Genomic DNA, 19,646 nt, shown 5'->3' with positions numbered 1-19,646 from the left:
CCCAGCCGTTAATCCATTCTCAGTTGTTAACACACACCCAGCCATTAACACACTCTCAGTTGTTAACACACTCACAGCCATTAACACATTCCTAGTTGTTAACATGCTCCCAGCCGTTAACACACTCCCAGCCGTTAAGACACTCCCAGTTGTTAACACACTACCAGCCGTTAACACATTCCTAGTTGTTAACACACCCCCAGTTGTTAACCCATTCTCAGTTGTTAACACACTCCCAGCCGCTAACACACTCCCAGTTCTTAACACACTCCCAGCCGTTAACACACTTCAAGCCGTTAACACACACCCAGCCGTTAACACACTCCCAGCCGTTAATCCATTCTCAGTTGTTAACACACTCCCAGCCGTTAACACACTTCAAGCCGTTAAAACACACCCAGCCGTTAACACACTCCCAGCCGTTAACCCATTCTCAGTTCTTAACACACTCCCAGTCGTTAACACACTTCAAGCCGTTAACACACTCCCAGTTGTTAACAAACTCCGAACCGTTAAATCACTCCCAGCTGTTAACACACGCCCAGTTGGTAACACACTCCCAGCCATTAACACACTCCCAGCCGTTAACACACTCCAGGTTGTTAACACATTCCCAGTTGTTAACACATTCCCAGTTGTTAAAACACTCCCAGCTGTTAACACACTCCCAGTTGTTAACATACTCCTAACCCTTAAAACGCTGCCAGTTGTTAACACACTCCCAGCCGTTAACACACTCCCAGGTTAACACACTCCCAGGTGTTAACACACTCCCAACCCTTAAAACACTGCCAGCCGTTAAAACACAGCCAATGTTAAAATACTCAGTCAATATTGATTATCTACATTGCACATTATATTTTCTACAGTGTATATCACACACATAAATATATGGGATGGCTAGTTTGTAGCTAACTCCTTTGTTCAATTTCCCGTGGGTGTAAGTTTTTTCAGACCCAATTTACCCTCTGCAGCTATTTCCATGTCCTCTTTCTCCTCTGCCTCGGCTGCAGCTGCTTCCTGCTGTCGGAGTTGCTAAAACAGAATTCACAATATCACACTCTGAATTGGAAGAAATGCACAACTAATGAAAGCATAAAAGTTAAATCCCTTTTATTTTTTAAATTCTCATTCTATGGTTATATGGGGTAAGGATGCCATGGCCCCTCTGGAAACATGCTTTATTCTGCCCCATCAGCTCCCTTAATGAAAGGGCTTTAAATAACTCCAAACTGTACCCCTGTGAACTGGTTCCCAATTTCAGTCATGCTGCAATGGGGAAGTGTAGAGTGGAGATCAGTTACCTTCCTACAGGGAGGAAGGTATATCGAGCAGTCACCCTGGGCTGCTTTAGAATGCTACTCCCAGCAGCAGGCTTTAGAGCAACTTTGATGAAGAGCAGGGAGTAAGTTGGCCGTCTTTCCTCTCAGTCAAAAATGGCGTGACGTGAGCGAAAAAAAGCAGTTACCAGTTTGCAATAGACTTATAATGACAAAAAATACGATGAAAATGTGAAACATTGATGCATGCCATGATGTCCTATCACCTAGTTAATTCTTGCCACAATTAATTTACATAAGGGGGTCAGTAAAGCAGTCCTGGTGTTGTTCCTGTGTGCACCTGCACCCCCACAGCGGACCTTGCCTGATAATGCAAGGTCAAATTATTTAAATATTTTGTGGCACTTCCATTGTGTAGTGCATGATGCTCTGAGCATCCAGAGGGTCGGGCAATGCCATATCAGGGGGTTGGGAACCTGAGCAGGGAGACAGAGGAAAGGGAAACAAGGATAAAAGCAAAAGATAGGAAGGAGAAAAAAAGTGGCACTCAGAGAAATCAACGGTTTAAATCAAACGTGGCCACAGTAAATAATAATTCTAATAGGTCTAAGAGCGTTAAAAAAACAAGCCTGAAGGCTTTGGCCTAGAAATTCAGTATAGCCATGTTTGGGGCGCTACAGCATGGCGTTTGCTAACTTTTGCGCCCGACGCAACTTAGCGCCACCTTCGCCGATATTCAGTTGCATCGCCCCAAGAGGTTGCTGCTGCGCTAAAGCAGGTGATGCACGACTATCATTAGGCGCTAAGCCGGCGATCCGGGGCGCAAACACCGAAGGCGGGCGCAGCGCAGGTGCGGCGAGTTGCTCATTGAGGCCAGACAGTCAGGCGCCGGTCAGCACTTAAAGGGGGAGGGTGGAATTGCTTGGCTGCCACGCCCTGCACACTGCAGCCCTAAGGCAAGGCCTGAACACTGCTTCTGGAACATCTCCACGCCCAGGGAGAGAGCGCAGCACTTCGGCGATGGTGACCTGAGGCTGCTGGTTGGCGCAGTGGACCGCAGGCGCCATATCCTCTTCCCTGAGGGTGGCAGGAGGCCGCTGCCCGCCGAATATCGGAAAGCATGGAGGGATGTGGCAAACAGGGTCACGTCCAACAGCGTTGTTGGCAGGACACCAACCCAGTGCCGGAAAAAATTCAACGACCTCACTCGGGTTGTCAGGGTGAGTACCCTTTCCAGTATCCTCCTCATCCCTGCATGTGCACCTCACTTTATGGCCAAACAGGTCTGAAAGCCCTAATGGCCAGCACTCATCCAGCAGCTATGGGACTGTCATGAAAAGCACTTGCGCAATCAGGACTTTAGACACTGTCAGGGCTATTCGACCATGGGAGGCAGTGCGGGCAAGATCAGGGCTTGACACTGTCAGGGCTAATCGAACATGGGAGGCAGTGCAGGCAAGATCAGGGCTTGACACTGTACTTAGAGGCGGTCCTTTCTCTTGCAGGCCAAGCTGGCGCATAACAGAAGACAGCAGCGACAGACCAGGGGAGGCCGTCCTGACCTGAAACAGCTGAGCGACCTCGAGCAGTGAGTGGAGCGGATCATGGCAGGCCGGCTGAGTGGCCCTGTCGCCACTGGAGGTGCTGACCCTGTTCTGGGCACCAATGGTAAGGTCATCACCTTTTTGACCTCTCCCTTTCCACTTGCGCCTCATGCCAGCATCCTTTGCCACTATCGAACCAATGCAGTGCACAGCAGCACTCATGCCTCCCTCGCTGCTGCCCTGTCCTCACTCTAAAGCAACTCTTGTGCCTCCCTGCTTTCAGATGGTGACTCGCCAGGTGAGGAGGCGGCCCCTCAAGCTGGCACTGTGTCCGAGTCAGACATAGAGGAGGAGGAAGAGGAAGCCAGCCCATCAGGGACACCCTCAGCCGAGGCAGCCCATGGCCATGATGGTGACGCGTCTTCCCTGGAGGGGAGCAGGGGGGAAGGGTCGGAGGATAGTGAAGCTCCGGGGACCAGCGGGCTGCAGCAACGCGGGAGAGGTGGGGAAGCTCGGCGGCCTTCTCCCCGGAGGGTGAGTGCGGCCTCCAGTCCTGCTATGGTGAGCGCAGAGGAGGTGCGGCTCCTAGCGGAAATGGGCGCCCAGGCTGAGCGCAGGCACACTGAGCTCATGGTTGCAGTGGCAAGGATGCCTGACTCCATAGAGTCACTGTCAAGGAGTGTGCAGGAATTCGGGGCAGCACAGGCCAGGAGTCTGCAACAATTCAGTGCAGCACAGGCCAGGAGTCTGCAACAATTCAGTGCAGCACAAGCCAGGAGTCTGCAACAATTCAGTGCAGCACAGGCCAGGAGTCTGCAGGACATCGCGGCAGCACAGGCTAGGAGTCAGCAGGACTTCGCTGCTTTACAGGCGGCTTCTAGCCAAGTGCTCAGTCGTGCCGTGCATTCACTGGCTGCTGTCATGCAGACACAGACCAGGGCCACACGGGCACTAACTGCTGCCACACTCGCTGGATCGGCCAGGCATCGCCGGGGCACTCGCTGTGCCGCAGTAGCCCAGCAGTCTGTGCCTCAGCAGATTGCTGCGCATGCTGCAGTGCTGGCCCGTGCGCGTGCCAATGTCTCAGCCGACCAGGGAGTGCCTGTGATCTGTCAGGTTGGCAGCATTCCTGCAGCCAACACCGTCACTCCTCCATTGCAGCTGCCACCAGCTGTTGGACAGACTGCTGCCGCCCAAGCAGAGTTGGAGCAGTCAGCAGCCGGCCCCTCCAGTCACAGAGCTGGTCCAGGCCGACCCCCAAGGGCATCTGCCATCTCATCATCTGACCCTCAGCAGCCTTCCCCCAGCCTTGCTGCAGCCACTGGGGTCCCATTGAGGAGGAGCTGCAGGGCGGGTAGGGGCCAGTCACGGAAGCGAAAAGGATCACCCTCGCAGGGGGAAAAGTAGAAGGTGTGGCCAAATGTTTTGTTTTACTTATAAAAGCTGAGACTGGTGTATTTGTTTCATATATAAAAGCCGAGACAGGTGTATTTGTTTCATATTTAAAGGCCGAGACTGATGTATTTGTTTCATATTTAAAGGTCGAGACTGGTATATTTGTTTTACTTGTAAAGGCCGAGACTGGTGCATTTGTGTTTTTGGCGGGGGCTTCTCTCCATTAGTTTGTCATGTGGGAAGGGCACAGAGGTATCATAGTAAAAAATGTTCTTAAATCGCACTGTCCATGCTTTCTTTTGGAAGTCCTGGTTGCCCTGCTCGGCTGAGGGCTTGTGGAGCGACTACATTCATCTTCTGCCATTGGCACAAGCCATTCCCTGAGAGGGGGCCTAGAACCAACTTGCAATAAGCCGCCGACGGGCGGCCCTTGCACTTTCTGCCTCCCTCCTGTGCTGGTCCTCCTCCTCCTCCTCCTCCGGTGGTCCTCCAATGTCTGCTGGCAGTGGCTGAGTCCTGCGGATAGCCAGGTTGTGCAGCATGCAGCACACGACAACGAAATGGGAGACTCGCTCAGGCGAGTACTGTAGGGCTCCCCCGGAACGATCCAGACAGCGGAACCGTTGCTTCAGCACCCCGATTGTTTGCTCAATGATGTTCCTGGTTGCTTGATGGCTCTCATTGTATCCCTCTTCAGCAGGGGTGCTGGGCGCATGGAGCGGGGTCATCAGCCAGGTGCACAAAGGATAGCCTTTGTCCCCGAGAAGCCATCCTCGTGGGTGAGGCTGGGCCTCGAACATGTCTGCCACAGAAGTCTGGCGCAGGATGAAGGCATCGTGGCTGCTGCCTGGAAAGCGGGCATTGACAGCTAGGATGAGCTGCCTGTTTCACACACCAACTGCACGTTGAGCGAATGGTAGCCCTTCCGGTTGCGGTAATCCTCGGCATTCTCCAGAGGTGCCCGCAAAGCCACATGCGTGCAGTCAATGGTGGCCTGCACCATGGGGAAGGCCGCTAATGCTGCAAAGCCCATTGCACGCTGTTGCTGCTTGTCAACGGTCATGGGGAAGGAGATGAACTGACGTCTCCTTCTGAAAAGGGCATTGGTCACCTGGCGGATGCAGCAATGTACCGCAAACTGGGAGATGTTAGAAATGTCCCCAGTAGCGGATTGGAAGGAGCCGGTGGCATAGAAGTTGAGAGCCACTGTCACCTTCACTGCCACCGACAGAGACGTCCTGCTCCTCAGCTGTGGCTGCAGATCTCCGCGAAGCAGGTGGCAGATCTCAGTGACCACCGCCCTTCTGAATCGCAGCCTCCGAACACACTGCTCCTCAGACATGTTCAGATATGAGAACTGCTGGCGGTATACCCTGGGTGGGCAAGGCCTCCTTTGCCGACGCCTGTTGCCCCTTCTCCGTCTGGCCATGACTGGCACTCTCTCACGGCGTCTCTGAGCCCTTTGAATGCAATGGAGAAGCCCAACGTTTCCACCCATTGCAGCCCCCATTATATGTTTCCAATCAATGCTATGACTCTGAAGTTAAAGACAAGTGCAAAGCTGTGGCCTGAAGCCACAAGTACCTGTGCGAGTGTTGAGCCAAACCAGAGAGCTCTCTACCTTTGTCTCTCTCCAAAGGTCCGTCTCTCACAAAGAAGGAGTGGTGCAAAATGGCTGCCATTTATACTGCAGGAGGAGTCCCCTTTAATTAGCGCCACCCGCGCCCCGCAGCGACTGGGAACCGTTCCCCTCTACCAGTCGCTAGGGGCGCCAGGCGCACAATAGGCCGGCACCACTGAATTTCCGGTTTGGGGCGCACAAAGGGCGTTGCACCATGAAATGACGTCAGGATCTACGCGCGCAGCTGAGCGCGCGCAAAGGTTTTGCGCCACCGCTAAATCTTAACTGAAGTTCGCGAGAGGCGCAGATCGCGCTGCGCCCGGGCGCTAGCCGCTTAGCACCCCACTTCTCCTCCTCCTAAGGCGCTAGCGGCTGGCACAAACAACTGAATTTCTAGGCCTTTATGTCTTAATGCAAGCAGCATTTGTAATAAGGTGGATGAATTGGCTGCGCAAATAGAGGTAAACGAATATGATTTGGTTGGGATTACGGAAATGTGGCTCAAGGATGGCCAAGACTGGGAACTCAACATCCAGGGGTATTTGATATTCAGGAAAGATAGGCAAAAAGGAAAGGGAGGTGGGGTAGCATTACTGGTTAAAGAAGGGATTAACACAATTGTAATGAAGGATGTTAGCTCTGATGATGTGGAATCTGTATGGGTAGAATTGAGGAATACTGAGGGGAAAAAAACGTTAGTGGGAGTGGTATATAGACATCCAAACAGTAAGGCGGAGGTTGGGGATGGCATTAAAAGGGAAATTAAAGAAGCGTGCAATAAGGGCACAGCAGTCATCATGGGTGACTTTAATCTACATATAGATTGGGCCAACCAAATTTGTAACAATACTGTGGAGGTGGAATTCCTGGAGTGTTTACAGGATGGTTTCCTGGACCAATATGTCGAGGAACCAACCAGAGACCAGGCCATCTTAGACTGGGTATTATGTAACCAGAAAGAATTAATTAGCAATCTTGTTGTACGAGGCCCCTTGGGTCGGAGCGATCATAACATGATCGAATTCTTCATTAAGATGGAGAATGAAGTAGTTGACTCAGAGACTAGGGTCCTCAATTTAAATAAAGGAAACTACGATGGTCTGAGGAGCAAGTTGGGTAGGATTGATTGGGGAATGGCACTCAAAGGGTTGATGGTGGCTAGGCAATGGCAAACATTCAAAGACTGAATGGATGAGCTACAGAATTTGTTCATCCCAGTTTGGCATAAAAATAAAACAAAAATGGTGACGCAACCGTGGCTAACAAGGGAAATTAGGGATAGCATAAGGTCCAAGGAGAGGACATATAAATTGGCCAGAAAAAGCAATAACCCTGAGGATTGGGAGCAGTTTAGGATTCAACAAAGGAGGACAAAGGGATTAATTAAGAAAGGGAAAATAGAATATGAGAGTAAGCTTGCAAAGAACATAAAAATTGACTGTAAAAGCTTTTATAGATATGTGAAGAGAAAAAGATTGGTGAAGTCAAGCGTAGGTCCCTTGCAGTCAGAATCAGGGGAATTTATAATGGGGAACAAAGAAATGGCAGACCAACTAAATACATATTTTGGTTCTGTCTTCACAAAGGAGAGCACAAATAACCTCCCAGAGATGTCGGGGAACATAGGGTCTGATGAAAGGGTGGAACTGAAAGAAATCAGTATTTGTAGGGAAATAGTGTTAGGAAAATTGATGGGACTAAAGGCCGATAAATCCCCAGGGCCTGATAATCTACATCCCAGGGTACTTAAGGAAGTGGCCCTAGAAATAGTAGATGCATTGCTGGTCATCTTCCAGAACTCGATAGACTCTGGAACAGTACCCATGGATTGGAGGGTAGCTAATGTTACCCCACTATTCAAAAAAGGTGGTAGAGAAAAAGCGGGGAATTATAGACCGGTAAGCCTGACATCGGTAGTGGGGAAATGCTAGAGTCCATTATGAAAGATGTAATAGCAGAGCACTTGGAAAGCAGTGACAGGATCGGACAAAGTCAACATGCATTTACAAAAGGTAAATCATGCTTGACTAACCTACTGGAATTTTTTGAGGATGTAACTGGTAAAATAGATAAGGGAGAACCAGTGGATGTGGTGTATTTGGACTTTCAGAAGGCTTTCGATAAGGTCTCACATAAGAGATTAACATGCAAAATTAAGGCACATGGGATTGGGGGCAAGGTATTGACTTGGATAGAGAACTGGTTGGCGGACAGAAAGCAAAGAGTTGGAATGAACGGGTCATTTACCGAGTGGCAGGCAGTGACTAGTGGGGTACCGCAAGGATCGGTCCTAGGACCCCAGCTGTTCACAATATATATTAATGATCTGGACGAGGGAATTGGATGTAATATCTCCAAATTTGCAGACGACCCAAAGCTGGGTGGGAGGGTATGCTGTGAGGATGTCATGAAACTCCAGTACGATTTGGACAGGTTGGGTGATTGGGCAGAAATGTGGCAAATGCACTATAATGTGGATAAATGTGAGGTTATCCACTTTGGTGGCAAAAACAGGAAGGCAGATTATTATTTGAATGGCAATAGATTGGGAGAAGGGGACGTGCAAAGAGACCTGGGTGTTCTTGTGCACCAGTCGCTGAAGGTAAGCATGCAGGTGCAGCAGGCGGTTAAGAAGGCAAATGGTATGTTGGCCTTCGTAGCAAGAGGGTTCGAGTACAAGAACAAGGATGTCTTGCTACAGTTGTGCAGGGCCTTGGTGAGACCGCACCTTGAGTATTGTGTGCAGTTTTGGTCGCCTTACCTGAGGAAGGATGTTCTTGCCATGGAAGGAGTGCAGCGAAGATTCACCAGGCTGATACCTGGGATGGCAGGAATGACGTATGAGGAGAGACTGTGTCGATTGGGCTTATACTCACTGGAGTTTAGAAGATTGAGAGGGGATCTCATCGAAACCTATAAAATTCTGTCAGGCCTGGACAGAATAGATGCAGGAAGGATGTTTCTGATGGCCGGGGAGTCCAGAACCAGGGGTCATAGTTTTGAGGATAAGGGGTAAGCCATTTAGGACTGAAATGAGAAGGAATTTCTTTACCCAGAGAGTGGTGAACCTCTGGAATTCTCTGCCACAGAGGGCGGTGGAGGCCAGTTCATTAAATATATTCAAGACGGAGTTGGATATATTTCTTAAGACTAAAGGGATCAAGGGATATGGGGAGAAGGCAGGGACAGGGTACTGAATTTGGATGATCAGCCATGATCTCATTGAATGGCGGAGCAGGCTCGAAGGGCCGAATGGCCTACTCCTGCTCCTATCTTCTATGTTTCTATATTTCTATGTTTCTAACAGATAATAAATGATGTTGAGAATGATAACTCCTTTCTAGGATTGGTTTTCGGAGGTAGGTACAGCAATGTAGTGTGGCCCCATTTGAAATAGAGGGTTACCCAGGAGCCCCACTGCAGTACTTGAGCACATAATCTAGGCTTACACTTCATTGTAGTATTGAGGGAGTGGTGTATTGTCAGAATTGCCATCTTTTGGATGAGGCGTTAAACTATAGCTCTATCTGCCTGTTCAGGTGGATATAAAAGATCCCAAGGCACTTTTTTAAGAAGAGCAAGGGGTGCTCTCCAGCTGCATTATAGTTGGACCCCTGATTAGCATAAAAGTGTGGGTCCTTATTGAGCCTTGTGCTTAGACTGTGCATAGGTTCCTAGAACACTAGGTGCTGCTCCATTTTATTGTCATGTGCAGAGTGCACATCTGGTGTAAAGTGTGCCTCAGAATGTTTTACATTGCATTACTGACACATGAATGTATTCTATAATTCGCTCTTTACATCACATTGTACATCTAAATCAGGGCATACCTCCATGAGAGTTTCAATGGAGGCAAAATATTTTGACCACCAGTCCAGCATGCTTTCATCAGGCTCCTCCTCATCTGCTTCCTCTCCCTTCTTTTTCTTCTTCTTTTTTGGTTTCTCATCTTCATTCTAGAGACAAGAAACACATGTGGGAAAGGTAACAATCAGTTGGAGCAATGGAAGGTTTCTAATGTGTCAGTTCTCTGGTTTTCAGTGGCCATTCTTAATAGGATTATAATTATTTGATGGACGATGCATAGGTCATTTTTTAACCTCTTTGGCTGCCATTTTTGCTTTCAGCATGAAAATAAATTTAGTTATGCCATTCTATCACTGAAATAAAATTGAGGCTTCATGAATAGAGGTATAGCGTAGAAAAGCATGGAAATTATGATGAACCTGTATAAAACACTGATTTGGCCTCAACTGGGGGAGTATTGTGTCCAATTCTGGGCACTGCACTTTAGGAAGGATGTGAAGGCCTTAGAGAGGGTGCAGAAAAGATTTACGAGATTGATTCCAGGGATGAGGGACTTCAGTTACGTGGATAGACTGGAGAAGCTGGGGTTGTTCTCCTTAGAGCAGAGAAGATTGAGAGGAGATTTGATAGAGGTGTTCAAAATCATGAGGGGTCTGGACAGAGTAGATACAGAGAAACTCTTCCCATTGGCGGAAGGGTCGAGAACCAGAGGACACAGATTTAAGGTGATTGGCAAAAGAACCAAAGGCGACATGAGGAAAAACTTTTTTACGCAGTGAGTGGTTAGGATCTGGAATGCACTGCCTGAGAGGGTGGTGGAGGCAGACTCAATTGTAGCTTTCAAAAGGCAATTGGATAAGTACCTGAAGGAATTTTTTTTGCAGGGCCACGGGGAAAGGGCAGGGGAGTGGGACTAGCTGAAGTGCTCTTGCAGAGAGCCGGCACGGGCTTGATGGGCTGATTGGCCTCCTTCTGTGCTGTAACCATTCTATGAAATATTTTATTGAAAATAAAACCTGGCTAAGGAAAGGTTTGGGAAATTGGTTGGATTCTGGTCTCATTGGTGAATGTGATATTAAATTTTTTTGTCTATTTCTAAATTTGGAACACATATTCTGATTGTATGTTAAGTTGGCCCTTTTTTTTGCCCAGGTATCTTCCTGCCAACCTCCCATCAGGTTGGTTTTTTTAAAACTCTTTTTTAGTTGGGGCAGGGAGAAAGGGTTCATCCCCCTGCTCAAACGTGAATATGACCTGCAGACCTGGTGACCCTTTTGAAAAGGAAACATTTAAGAAAGTTCTGTGACAAATGTTGCTATTTTCATGTCTTATTATCACCATGGTTTCAGTGTACGGGCATAGCAACCCCCACCGAGTGCGAGTGGTAGCTTCTCATTGCACGGATTGGTGGGATCCTGGATAAAGCCCCGAGTCTGTGCTCATGTGGAGTCTACATGCACTTCAACATCCCTTTATATCATGGAATATCTTCAGCAGAATAAATAGCACAGACACTTTCTGTACACAACTTTTAGAGACATGCTTTTATGAAAACAATGATATAGCCACTCTGAATATTTCTTGTTACTGTCTCTTCTGAAGAAACTGAGAAATTGTAGCCTTAAAAAGGTTTGAGACTAGAATAACAACAACCAACAACAACTTGATCCTTTTCCTCATAGGAATTGAATTTCTATGGAAATACTGCTACAGTATTTCAACTTACCGCATCAACTTTGACAACAGCATCAGAGTTCTGTCATCAAATGGAAACAAACAAAATGAGATGATGTCAGCATCACAAAATTAATAACAGATATCATGAAAATACTGTCTCTATCTTGATCAGAAATAGAGCACGAGAACATAAAAGAAACACAGATCCATGTGGATAATAAAAATATTTTATATGTTTGAAAAACAAGAGCACTCACAAGACGATGCTAAAAATGAATTAAAATGAGAAATCACAAAATATGCTTATGAACATAAATTATTGCGAGAGCCTGGCATTCTGAAACTCGCTAAACCCACAGGTATAGTCTGGGAACAGTGTTAGAAGGGGTTCTCATATGTCTCTGTGGACTCGACAGAACTAAACCTCACAGACCCAATGGAGATCACCAGTTGCAGGGTTTTGACAGCAAAGTACTGGGGTTCATCATGCTGGATAGAGCAGAGTATCAGATGTACCAACGCATCTCATTTCACCTCGCTGTTGATGATCAAAATTGATACTTTTATTATCCCAATCCTTTTATAAGGGTAAAAACATCCCTAGTCAACAATACCATCCATTACAGAGATTAGCATGTGACCTGCTTCTAGGCCTCTGCTAATGCCACTGAATTGACCACAAGGAGGTGTGTTTGATTATCTTTCTGATCCTGACTTCTCCCCGATGTGTTTGCCAATGCCAGACCAGCAGTTTTTGGGATTGCGTGCACAGACCCACGCCCCAGTGCAGAGGTTCCTTGCCCGTAGCCATTCTTTATTTGTGAGCCTAGACAGTGAATGCCAGCAGCCTAGTTGTCTGTTGAGGTCATTGTCCCATCTTCATCTGACATATTCCACCAGCACAAGTCACTGGAGTCAGCAGCAGCAGCAACTTGGCAGATTGTTTTCCTTCTTCACCCCGGGAGGTTGGCTGCAGTGACCTCACTGGCTGAAGTGAGCTAATTCTGCAGAGACCAAGCATTGAAGCTGAGAACCGCCTGACCTGTAGGCCTCCATACCACAGCACACAAATGGGCTCAATCTGCTGGATAGAGTGAGAGCAGCCCACTAGCAAAATTTACTGAGGCAGGTTCCACATGAGTGCAAGGGCCCCAGCTTAGAGAGCCAGCAGCCGATGAAGGGATGCCGAAGAGGAGCCTGGAGAGAGCACCCATGCTCCTCAAGGCCCACAAGGAGTGCTGGAACAGCCACTTACCTTGTGGAGCCGGCAGCTCCCGTCTCCATTTCACTGCCGGGTTTCCTGATCCCTGGGAAACCCACCGGCACGAGTTAACTTCAAATCGGGCTCTCAATTACACTGTAGGAGCCTGATTTAAATACCTCAATAAGCATCCTGCCTCTCCACGGCGGGACACTCAGACACCCTGATATCCCTCACGGTAAAAATGGCGGCGGGTGAGACGAGCTGGGGTCACATTCTGCACATTTCACTTTTTAACCCTCCCCCAACCCTCTGCCACCCATCGTGGGGAGGGCATGGGGGGGGGGGAGGTGGGGGCGGTGGGGAGGTTAATATCAAGGCCATACTTACAGCATCCAGCTTGACAACAGTCTCTATTTTCTTCACTGGAATCCCCGTTTCCATATTAATGTTGATATCACCTGCAGGGCGAGAGATCGGGCCTCCATTTGCCAGTGCTAGGTATCCATTCATTAGTTTAGCTGAACAGAAACCAGTGGAAATCCAGAAGACAGGGACAGACAGAAAAAGACAAGGACAGAACAAGGAGAGAAAAATATCAGAATATGGATGGAAAAGCTCCAGAGGTTGGAGGCGAGACAAAAGTAGACTGCAAATGTCATGTGGGTGAAGGTTACGTCACATTGATATGTGACAAAATACATGCCAACCAGGAAGGATGCAGTATTATTGGTAACAATATGATAGTCATGTAGCCCTTTGAGAACTTCATTTCTCTATCATGTAAAATAAAGTAAGTTTACTTATCCAGGCTCTGCACTGAAATTGCTAATGCGCCTTTCTAAAACTATTCCAGTATAATTTTCTCTCCAAGGCTATCATTATATTAATTTTTCCCACCCAACTATTCCAGTTTATTTCCATCTTGTGCCCACTCAATTCCTTGAGGATGGTTGTGGACCACTCGTCATTAGTTGACCTCTGCGAGATGTGCTTCTAAAGTGGAGCAGGTGGATAAAGCCAATTTTCCCTGCACTGAGACGGAATGCTATGCTCACTGAAAGCACTTTCTCCATTGTATCAAATGGCAAAAACTGCACATGTTGGTCATCTAAAATAAAGCAGAAAATGCTGGAAACACACAGAAGTTTTGTCATTATTGGAAAGAGAAATAACAGGATATTGTCTCTTTTGTAATGCTAATGTATATTTTCAATACTTTCTGCTTTCTCCATTGATCCAAGAACCACATTGGATTGATTGTCATAGCCCATCGACTGCAACTTATAACCATTTACTTAAGGAGTCAGCACATCTCCACAACTTTACCTAATAACAATATATTATGGAAACATAATTGTTTCTCAAACATTAACTACTTATCTGGGCAATGTGGTGACACAGTGCACTGGTTTTTAAGATGTAGGTTTATCACCCCTCAAGCTTCCCCACAAAGGGAAGACCATCAGAAGCTAAGTCATCCTTCTCATGGACCTTGTGGTGGCCAAGAACGCCATTGGCAGATGTTTGAGAGCACACTGCATGTCAGCTCTCATTCATGGACCTTGTGGTGGCCAAGAACGCCATTGGCAGATGTTTGAGAGCACACTGCATGTCAGCTCTCATTCATGGACCTTGTGGTGGCCAAGAACGCCATTGGCAGATGTTTGAGAGCACACTGCATGTCAGCTCTCATGACTAAAATTAGGAGAGAAAAATAAAACTAAAAATATGACAGAAAAAAGGTTTAAAGAACATTGGAGGAGGAGAAATTCAACTTGTATTGGTCACCGGTGTGAAATGAATGCCCACCCAAAGATGCAGCCTGAGGTTTGTTTGAAATTGGGCCTTGGGCCTCATCTGCATAAAACAGGCGAGCTGCATCATGACGCCCGATTGGGGCCTCAGGAGTTTGCCCAGCTCTGACATTGGGCTGACCCGCAGGGAGGTCCTGGGGGGAGGGGGGGAAGCAAAGCAGAGGGGGGCAAGTCTGGGCCGGCAGTGACCTGCAGTATCTTTGTGAAGCCAGGAGGAGTTTGTTTACCTTTTTGTGGGCGGTCTCCAGCGGCCCCTTTAAGGGTCCAGGTTAGACTGCTGAAGACCCAAAATAACTGGGCTCAAAGCACCGAACCCCTGTTTGAGGCGGGTGCCCTGTGTACTTGGAAGCCACTGGCTTCCAATTTAGCAGCCAGTGAACCTCTGGGAGAGACTAGGGGCAAGATTTTCGGGGAGCCGTCAGGCGGGGTTTCAGGCGTGTGGGGGGGGGGGGGAAATCCCGACTTTGGCGGTCCTGACACCATCCCGCCCAAAACCCCGCCCCACGTAAGTTTTAGGGGCGGCGGGTACCTGCCCCGCACTGGGACCCGCCAAAACCAGGCGGGAAGGGATTAGTGCCAATTAACTGCCTGTTAACAGGTAGTTAACAGGCAGTTTTTAGCCTAATCCCCATTTTGAGGGGTTTCGTGTGGGTTTCCCGACGGCTCCAAACCACGCCAGGTTAGAGCAGCGGGCTGTCGGGTTGAAGGAGTTGGAGGGGTCACGATGTCGGCGCTCAGGTGAGTGATGGGTGCATGAAACATAGAAACATAGAAGATAGGCGCAGGAGTAGGCCATTCGGCCCTTCGAGCCTGCTCCGCCATTCAACGAGATCATGGCTGATCATCCAAACCCTAGCACCCGGTCCCTACACTGACAGCCATCCCACCCAAGCCCTATCCCTGTAACGTATTTAATCCCCCCTAACACTAAGGGCCAATTTTTATCATGGCCAATCAACCTAACCCGCACATCTTTGGACTGTGGGAGGAAACCGGAGCACCCGGAGGAAACCCACGCAAACACGGGGAGAATGTGCAAACGCCACACAGACAGTCACCCGAGGCCGGATTTGAACCCGGGTCCCTGGCGCTGTGAGGCAACAGTGCTAACCACTATGCCACCGTGCTGCCCGAGTGTAAAGGTAAGTGTGTTTGGTGTGTCTAAAGTGTGTAAAGAACTTTTACTTACCTTTACTTACCTTTACAGCCTTTCTTCCTGTAGCCGTTGGGAGCACAGCACTCAGCCGGAACTGAAAGCTGAACGGCTGCGATCTGTGAAAAGTGACAGCCTTCAGCTTTTAGTGCTGCTGAGATTTCTAAATGAGTCTGCGCAGAAGGACTCATCTTAGAAATCAGACTGTCAGTGTTTGACAGCTTCAAACAGCTGTAAAACGCTGATATTTCATCTGTCAGAAATCTTGACAGATGAAATTGCAGTCTGTGACGTCACCTGTTGCCGGGTGGCCCTTAATTGGCCTGCTGAGCCTGCTGGGCGGGCTCAACAAGGTCAATCAAGGGAAAATCGCGCGGATTGGCCAGACGTCGAAGTAGGCGGGTCAGAAACCCAAAACGTGAAGTCCCGCCTTCTTCCCGACAGGTTCGACAAAATCGACCTCTAGGGGTGAGAAATTGTGACCCAGAATTTTCCCCCAACCTTAGTTTTTCACCCAAAAACTGGCGAATGTGAATGAATTTCTCCCCCATTAAGTCCTATTGACTTTTTTTTAATTTTTATATACTCCTTGGCTGATCTACAATGATTACCATAAATCCCCAAAGCCACCTGTCATGTATACTTGTGCATCACTGATCCAGGGTGTATGTGCTGATATTTTTCAGTCCCACTTCATTCCTGTAAGGTGGACTGAGTGAAATTCAGTTCCAACCCTATTACATTCCAAGAGGGGATGGGGAGAAAGGGCCCATCAAAACTGTTGATACTGTGGTAGGAAAACATGGCACTTTGAATTAATTTGTTTATGCCCCAAAACAGTCTGGACAGAAGGGGAGCCAAGTGTCTTTAATGCAGAGTCAGATACAACCTTTCCTTCCATTCTTTAGAAGTATGACTGGGGAAATGCAAACACTGGATCCACCTTACCATTCACGTGAGAAATAAATGAGCAAGTTTCACTGCAAATGTCCATTAACAAATATTGGGCCACTTTTCCGATCCGATGGGCAGGGTGGACTTTGCATGCAACTGTTTCCCTGAGTGCTGACCCCCCAGTGACCTCTCTGGGGTCAGACTCATTTAAATGTTTGTGTCAAGCTCCCAGTGGTATTTCCACTGCCACTGGGTGGGGAACAGAGAAAGAATTGTTGTGGCACTTTCTGTCATGTAGTGTGCTACAGGGAAAAAGTGAAATTTTAATTGTTTGTTTACAAAGAGCATCTCAGCGATTGATTGCTCTAATGTTTCAGGCCTTCTTTGCTGTCATGGCAATGTTGACCCCCAGAATGCTTTGTGTTGCTCTGGCGCCAATGAAGGGACCTGTCACATTTCCATCCCAGATTCACCTGGAATTGGATGGTGAGGGAATGGAAAGTCCTATCCATAATGACTGGAGCTGTTTCGTATTTTCACTCAAGCAAATCTCATCCACTATACTGAGAACCCCTGAAGTAGGATTATGTTAAACAACATCAGATGTTACAGGGTTTCCTTCCTGTCTTCATATGCTAACTAAATAAAGAATCAAACAGACATAATTATGGCTTTGGACATTACAAGTTCCATAGGTTTTGTAAATCCCTGGTTGCTGTGAGACAGGTACCAGTTCTTTACATTCAGTGCACTGTCACACTTTGAGCTTGTGACCCGTTGGCATGTATGTGAAGAAGGCAATAAAAGGCTAGCTTTTCTCAAAGATAGAAATGCAATAGTGGGGAACAGCTAAAATACACCGGAAAGCTGCTAACACATCAGGCCTGATTTTACTTATTTGCAATGGCTCCTGCTTTGTCAAAATCGCAAAGGACACATTAATTCCACCTCCCCCCCACCCCCCAGATCTTCCGCAACACGAGGTTGTATACTCTACACATTTAAATTAGATTTAACTGTAGTTTATAGCGCAATTAGATTTTTTTGCCCTTGAAGTGGTGCTGAACCCCTTAACAAGTGCTGTTGAGTGAAGTCCATTTGGTTTGAAATGACAGGGTAAGTCATCGATCCTGTACTTCCAGCGTGGAGCTGAACTCTAGGAGAGTGTGGTTTGGAGAATCCTCAGTACAACGTTTAGTCTCTTTCTCTGACCCTTTGAGCATGGCTTCCTGCTGGGAGCACAGGATTGGTGAATTTACCCTTGCATCGCTCCTTGTGCTCGTGTCTAATCCCATTTATGTCTAAACCTGTGTCAAAAATATAAAGTCAGACCCTTGATTTCTGTATTAAACAGTATTAGATTTTTCATAGGTAGGATTTTTGTGCATTAAGTTGTAATTGTTTATAGGACATGTGGATAGGAGAGGTACAGTGCATTCTATAGGTAGAGAAAATGTAGCAGATGTTCAGATGAATTGAGCTTTCTATACCAGGAGATGGTAATCCTGGTTACAGTTACAGTGTATACAGATTTTAACTTCAAAAATAAACATCATGACATCAAGAAATGAATCACTCTTCTTGCTAAATATGATAAAAAATGAACACTGGACACATATATTTAAAGTTGTAAAAAAACTAGTTACACAAAAATAGAAGGCAGATTGAATACAAAATATTTAACAATAACATTCAACAATAAATAAGCAAAATCAGATAGCTTGTTAAATTCTTTTACTGAGTTCACTTTGCTGTTGAAATGGAAATAGGTAAATTTACAAAGGCATCTATAAATCAATTAAAATAGAGCAGGGCTGAAAAGTTGCTTGCCCAGGTCTACTAAAGATGAAAGGTCTGGCATTGGCTACTTATCCTGGTCATGATTTCTATGAAGACCAGAAAACATACACAGCAAGACTGGAAAACTCCTCCTGTGTCCTATGTTTCAACCTGAGGTGAACAGCTCCTCCTACAACAGAGATAGTTTTCCATTTCCCACATCAGTTTTCCTTTCTTTTAGAAAACAGGGATAGCAACAGAATATAACCAGAGGCAAACATAATGAGGAAGATGTATCATGAAGATGGCCCTGGTGGTTGTGGCAAAGAAAGACTTGGAAATATTACAATGTTAGCCCAAGGGTCAAGTCACAAGCTCCTGTCGCCTCATAGTCCAGCAAACCTGATTTAGTGAGCCATGTTAACCATACACGTGTACCAGGGACAAATTTCCAGGTGATGACGCTCGGAGAAAGTGAGCAAGCAGATGAGAGCTATCAGAAATTGATAGGCTTGTTGGGCCCAATTAACTTTCCATGTTTCTAAAAAATTTTGGGGGAAAAATTCTGTTGTTTGTGCCTCCTGTTAGCGCCTTAAGAGGGCGCTAATGGGGCGCAAAGCAACTAGCGCCCGGGCGCGGCGATGTTTGCGCCGCTCGTGAAATTAACTAGACATTTTGCGGCGGCACTAAACACTACCGCCACGATCTCCTGCGCCGGCAGATCATGACGTTAGTCGAGTGCGCAATGCCCCGGTAGCGCCCCGGACCGGATATTGAGTGGCGCCCCCTGCCTTACCGCCTGCCGCTAGCAACAACAGGTTGAGGGAAGCGGTTTTGCAGTCAGGAAGGGACTGGGGGAGCGCTATTTAAAGCTGACTGCTTCTGCCTTTTTTTGTCGGTGACATTTTTGCACCACGCATTCTGAGAGAGAGAGACTTCTGGAGAGATTCTACACTGTGTGAAGGAGTTTTGGGTACTGAGCAGCATTTTGCAGGTTCATTTTGATTTGCCCTTCCTTGCTTCGCCAGCGCTCTGAGGTAGCGCCTCACTCCTCGGCCTTTGCGCCTTAAGACAGGTGTGAAGCGCCTGATTTAGCACTCCAATCACCTCCAGAGGCGATAAAAGCCAAGTTTGCCGTCGGAGGCGATAATTAGCACCAGGCGCTAAACTTTGCGCACGGCCGATAATGGCGCCCCAAACGGGGCGATACTGAATTTTTCCCCCCTTCGGTTCTAACGTACCTGCATTTGCCCAGTTCTGAACTTTATTGTCTGGTGGTCTGTAGATGAACTTTCTCAGGGAGCCGACAGCATGTGAACCAACCAGCGTGTACCTGCCAAAAGCACGACAGTCCACCACACGGATATTAAGGGGAGGGTGAAGAAGTTCATTCTCTGGTAGATCCTATTAGCAATGGAACAGAAAAGTGTTAATAGGAACAGCGCACTTGCCATACCAGAGAATAAAGTGCCGGTATC

General features: G+C 47.5%; 1 protein-coding gene across 1 annotated transcript in view; it reads right to left on the bottom strand.

The window, feature by feature from the left end:
- The window catches only part of otofa (otoferlin a), a 214,899-nt gene that overhangs the window by 93,237 nt on the left and 102,016 nt on the right, over positions 1-19,646 (bottom strand). Inside the window, exons 24-28 of the mRNA XM_085998196.1 lie at positions 19,410-19,572; positions 12,916-13,046; positions 11,374-11,403; positions 9,671-9,796; positions 966-1,035 (exon numbers count right to left, since the gene is read on the bottom strand). Coding sequence (XP_085854322.1) covers positions 966-1,035; positions 9,671-9,796; positions 11,374-11,403; positions 12,916-13,046; positions 19,410-19,572 — 520 coding nt within the window. The remainder of the gene's footprint in view (positions 1-965; positions 1,036-9,670; positions 9,797-11,373; positions 11,404-12,915; positions 13,047-19,409; positions 19,573-19,646) is intronic.

The sequence above is a fragment of the Somniosus microcephalus genome, chromosome 9, assembly GCF_052327205.1.
Source record: "Somniosus microcephalus isolate GS21.2 chromosome 9, FLI_Smic_1.0, whole genome shotgun sequence".
In the NCBI taxonomy this organism is placed as follows: Eukaryota; Metazoa; Chordata; class Chondrichthyes; order Squaliformes; family Somniosidae; genus Somniosus; species Somniosus microcephalus.
The sequence above is the reverse complement of the archived record's forward strand: the minus strand, read 5'-3'. Positions and strand labels throughout refer to the sequence as shown.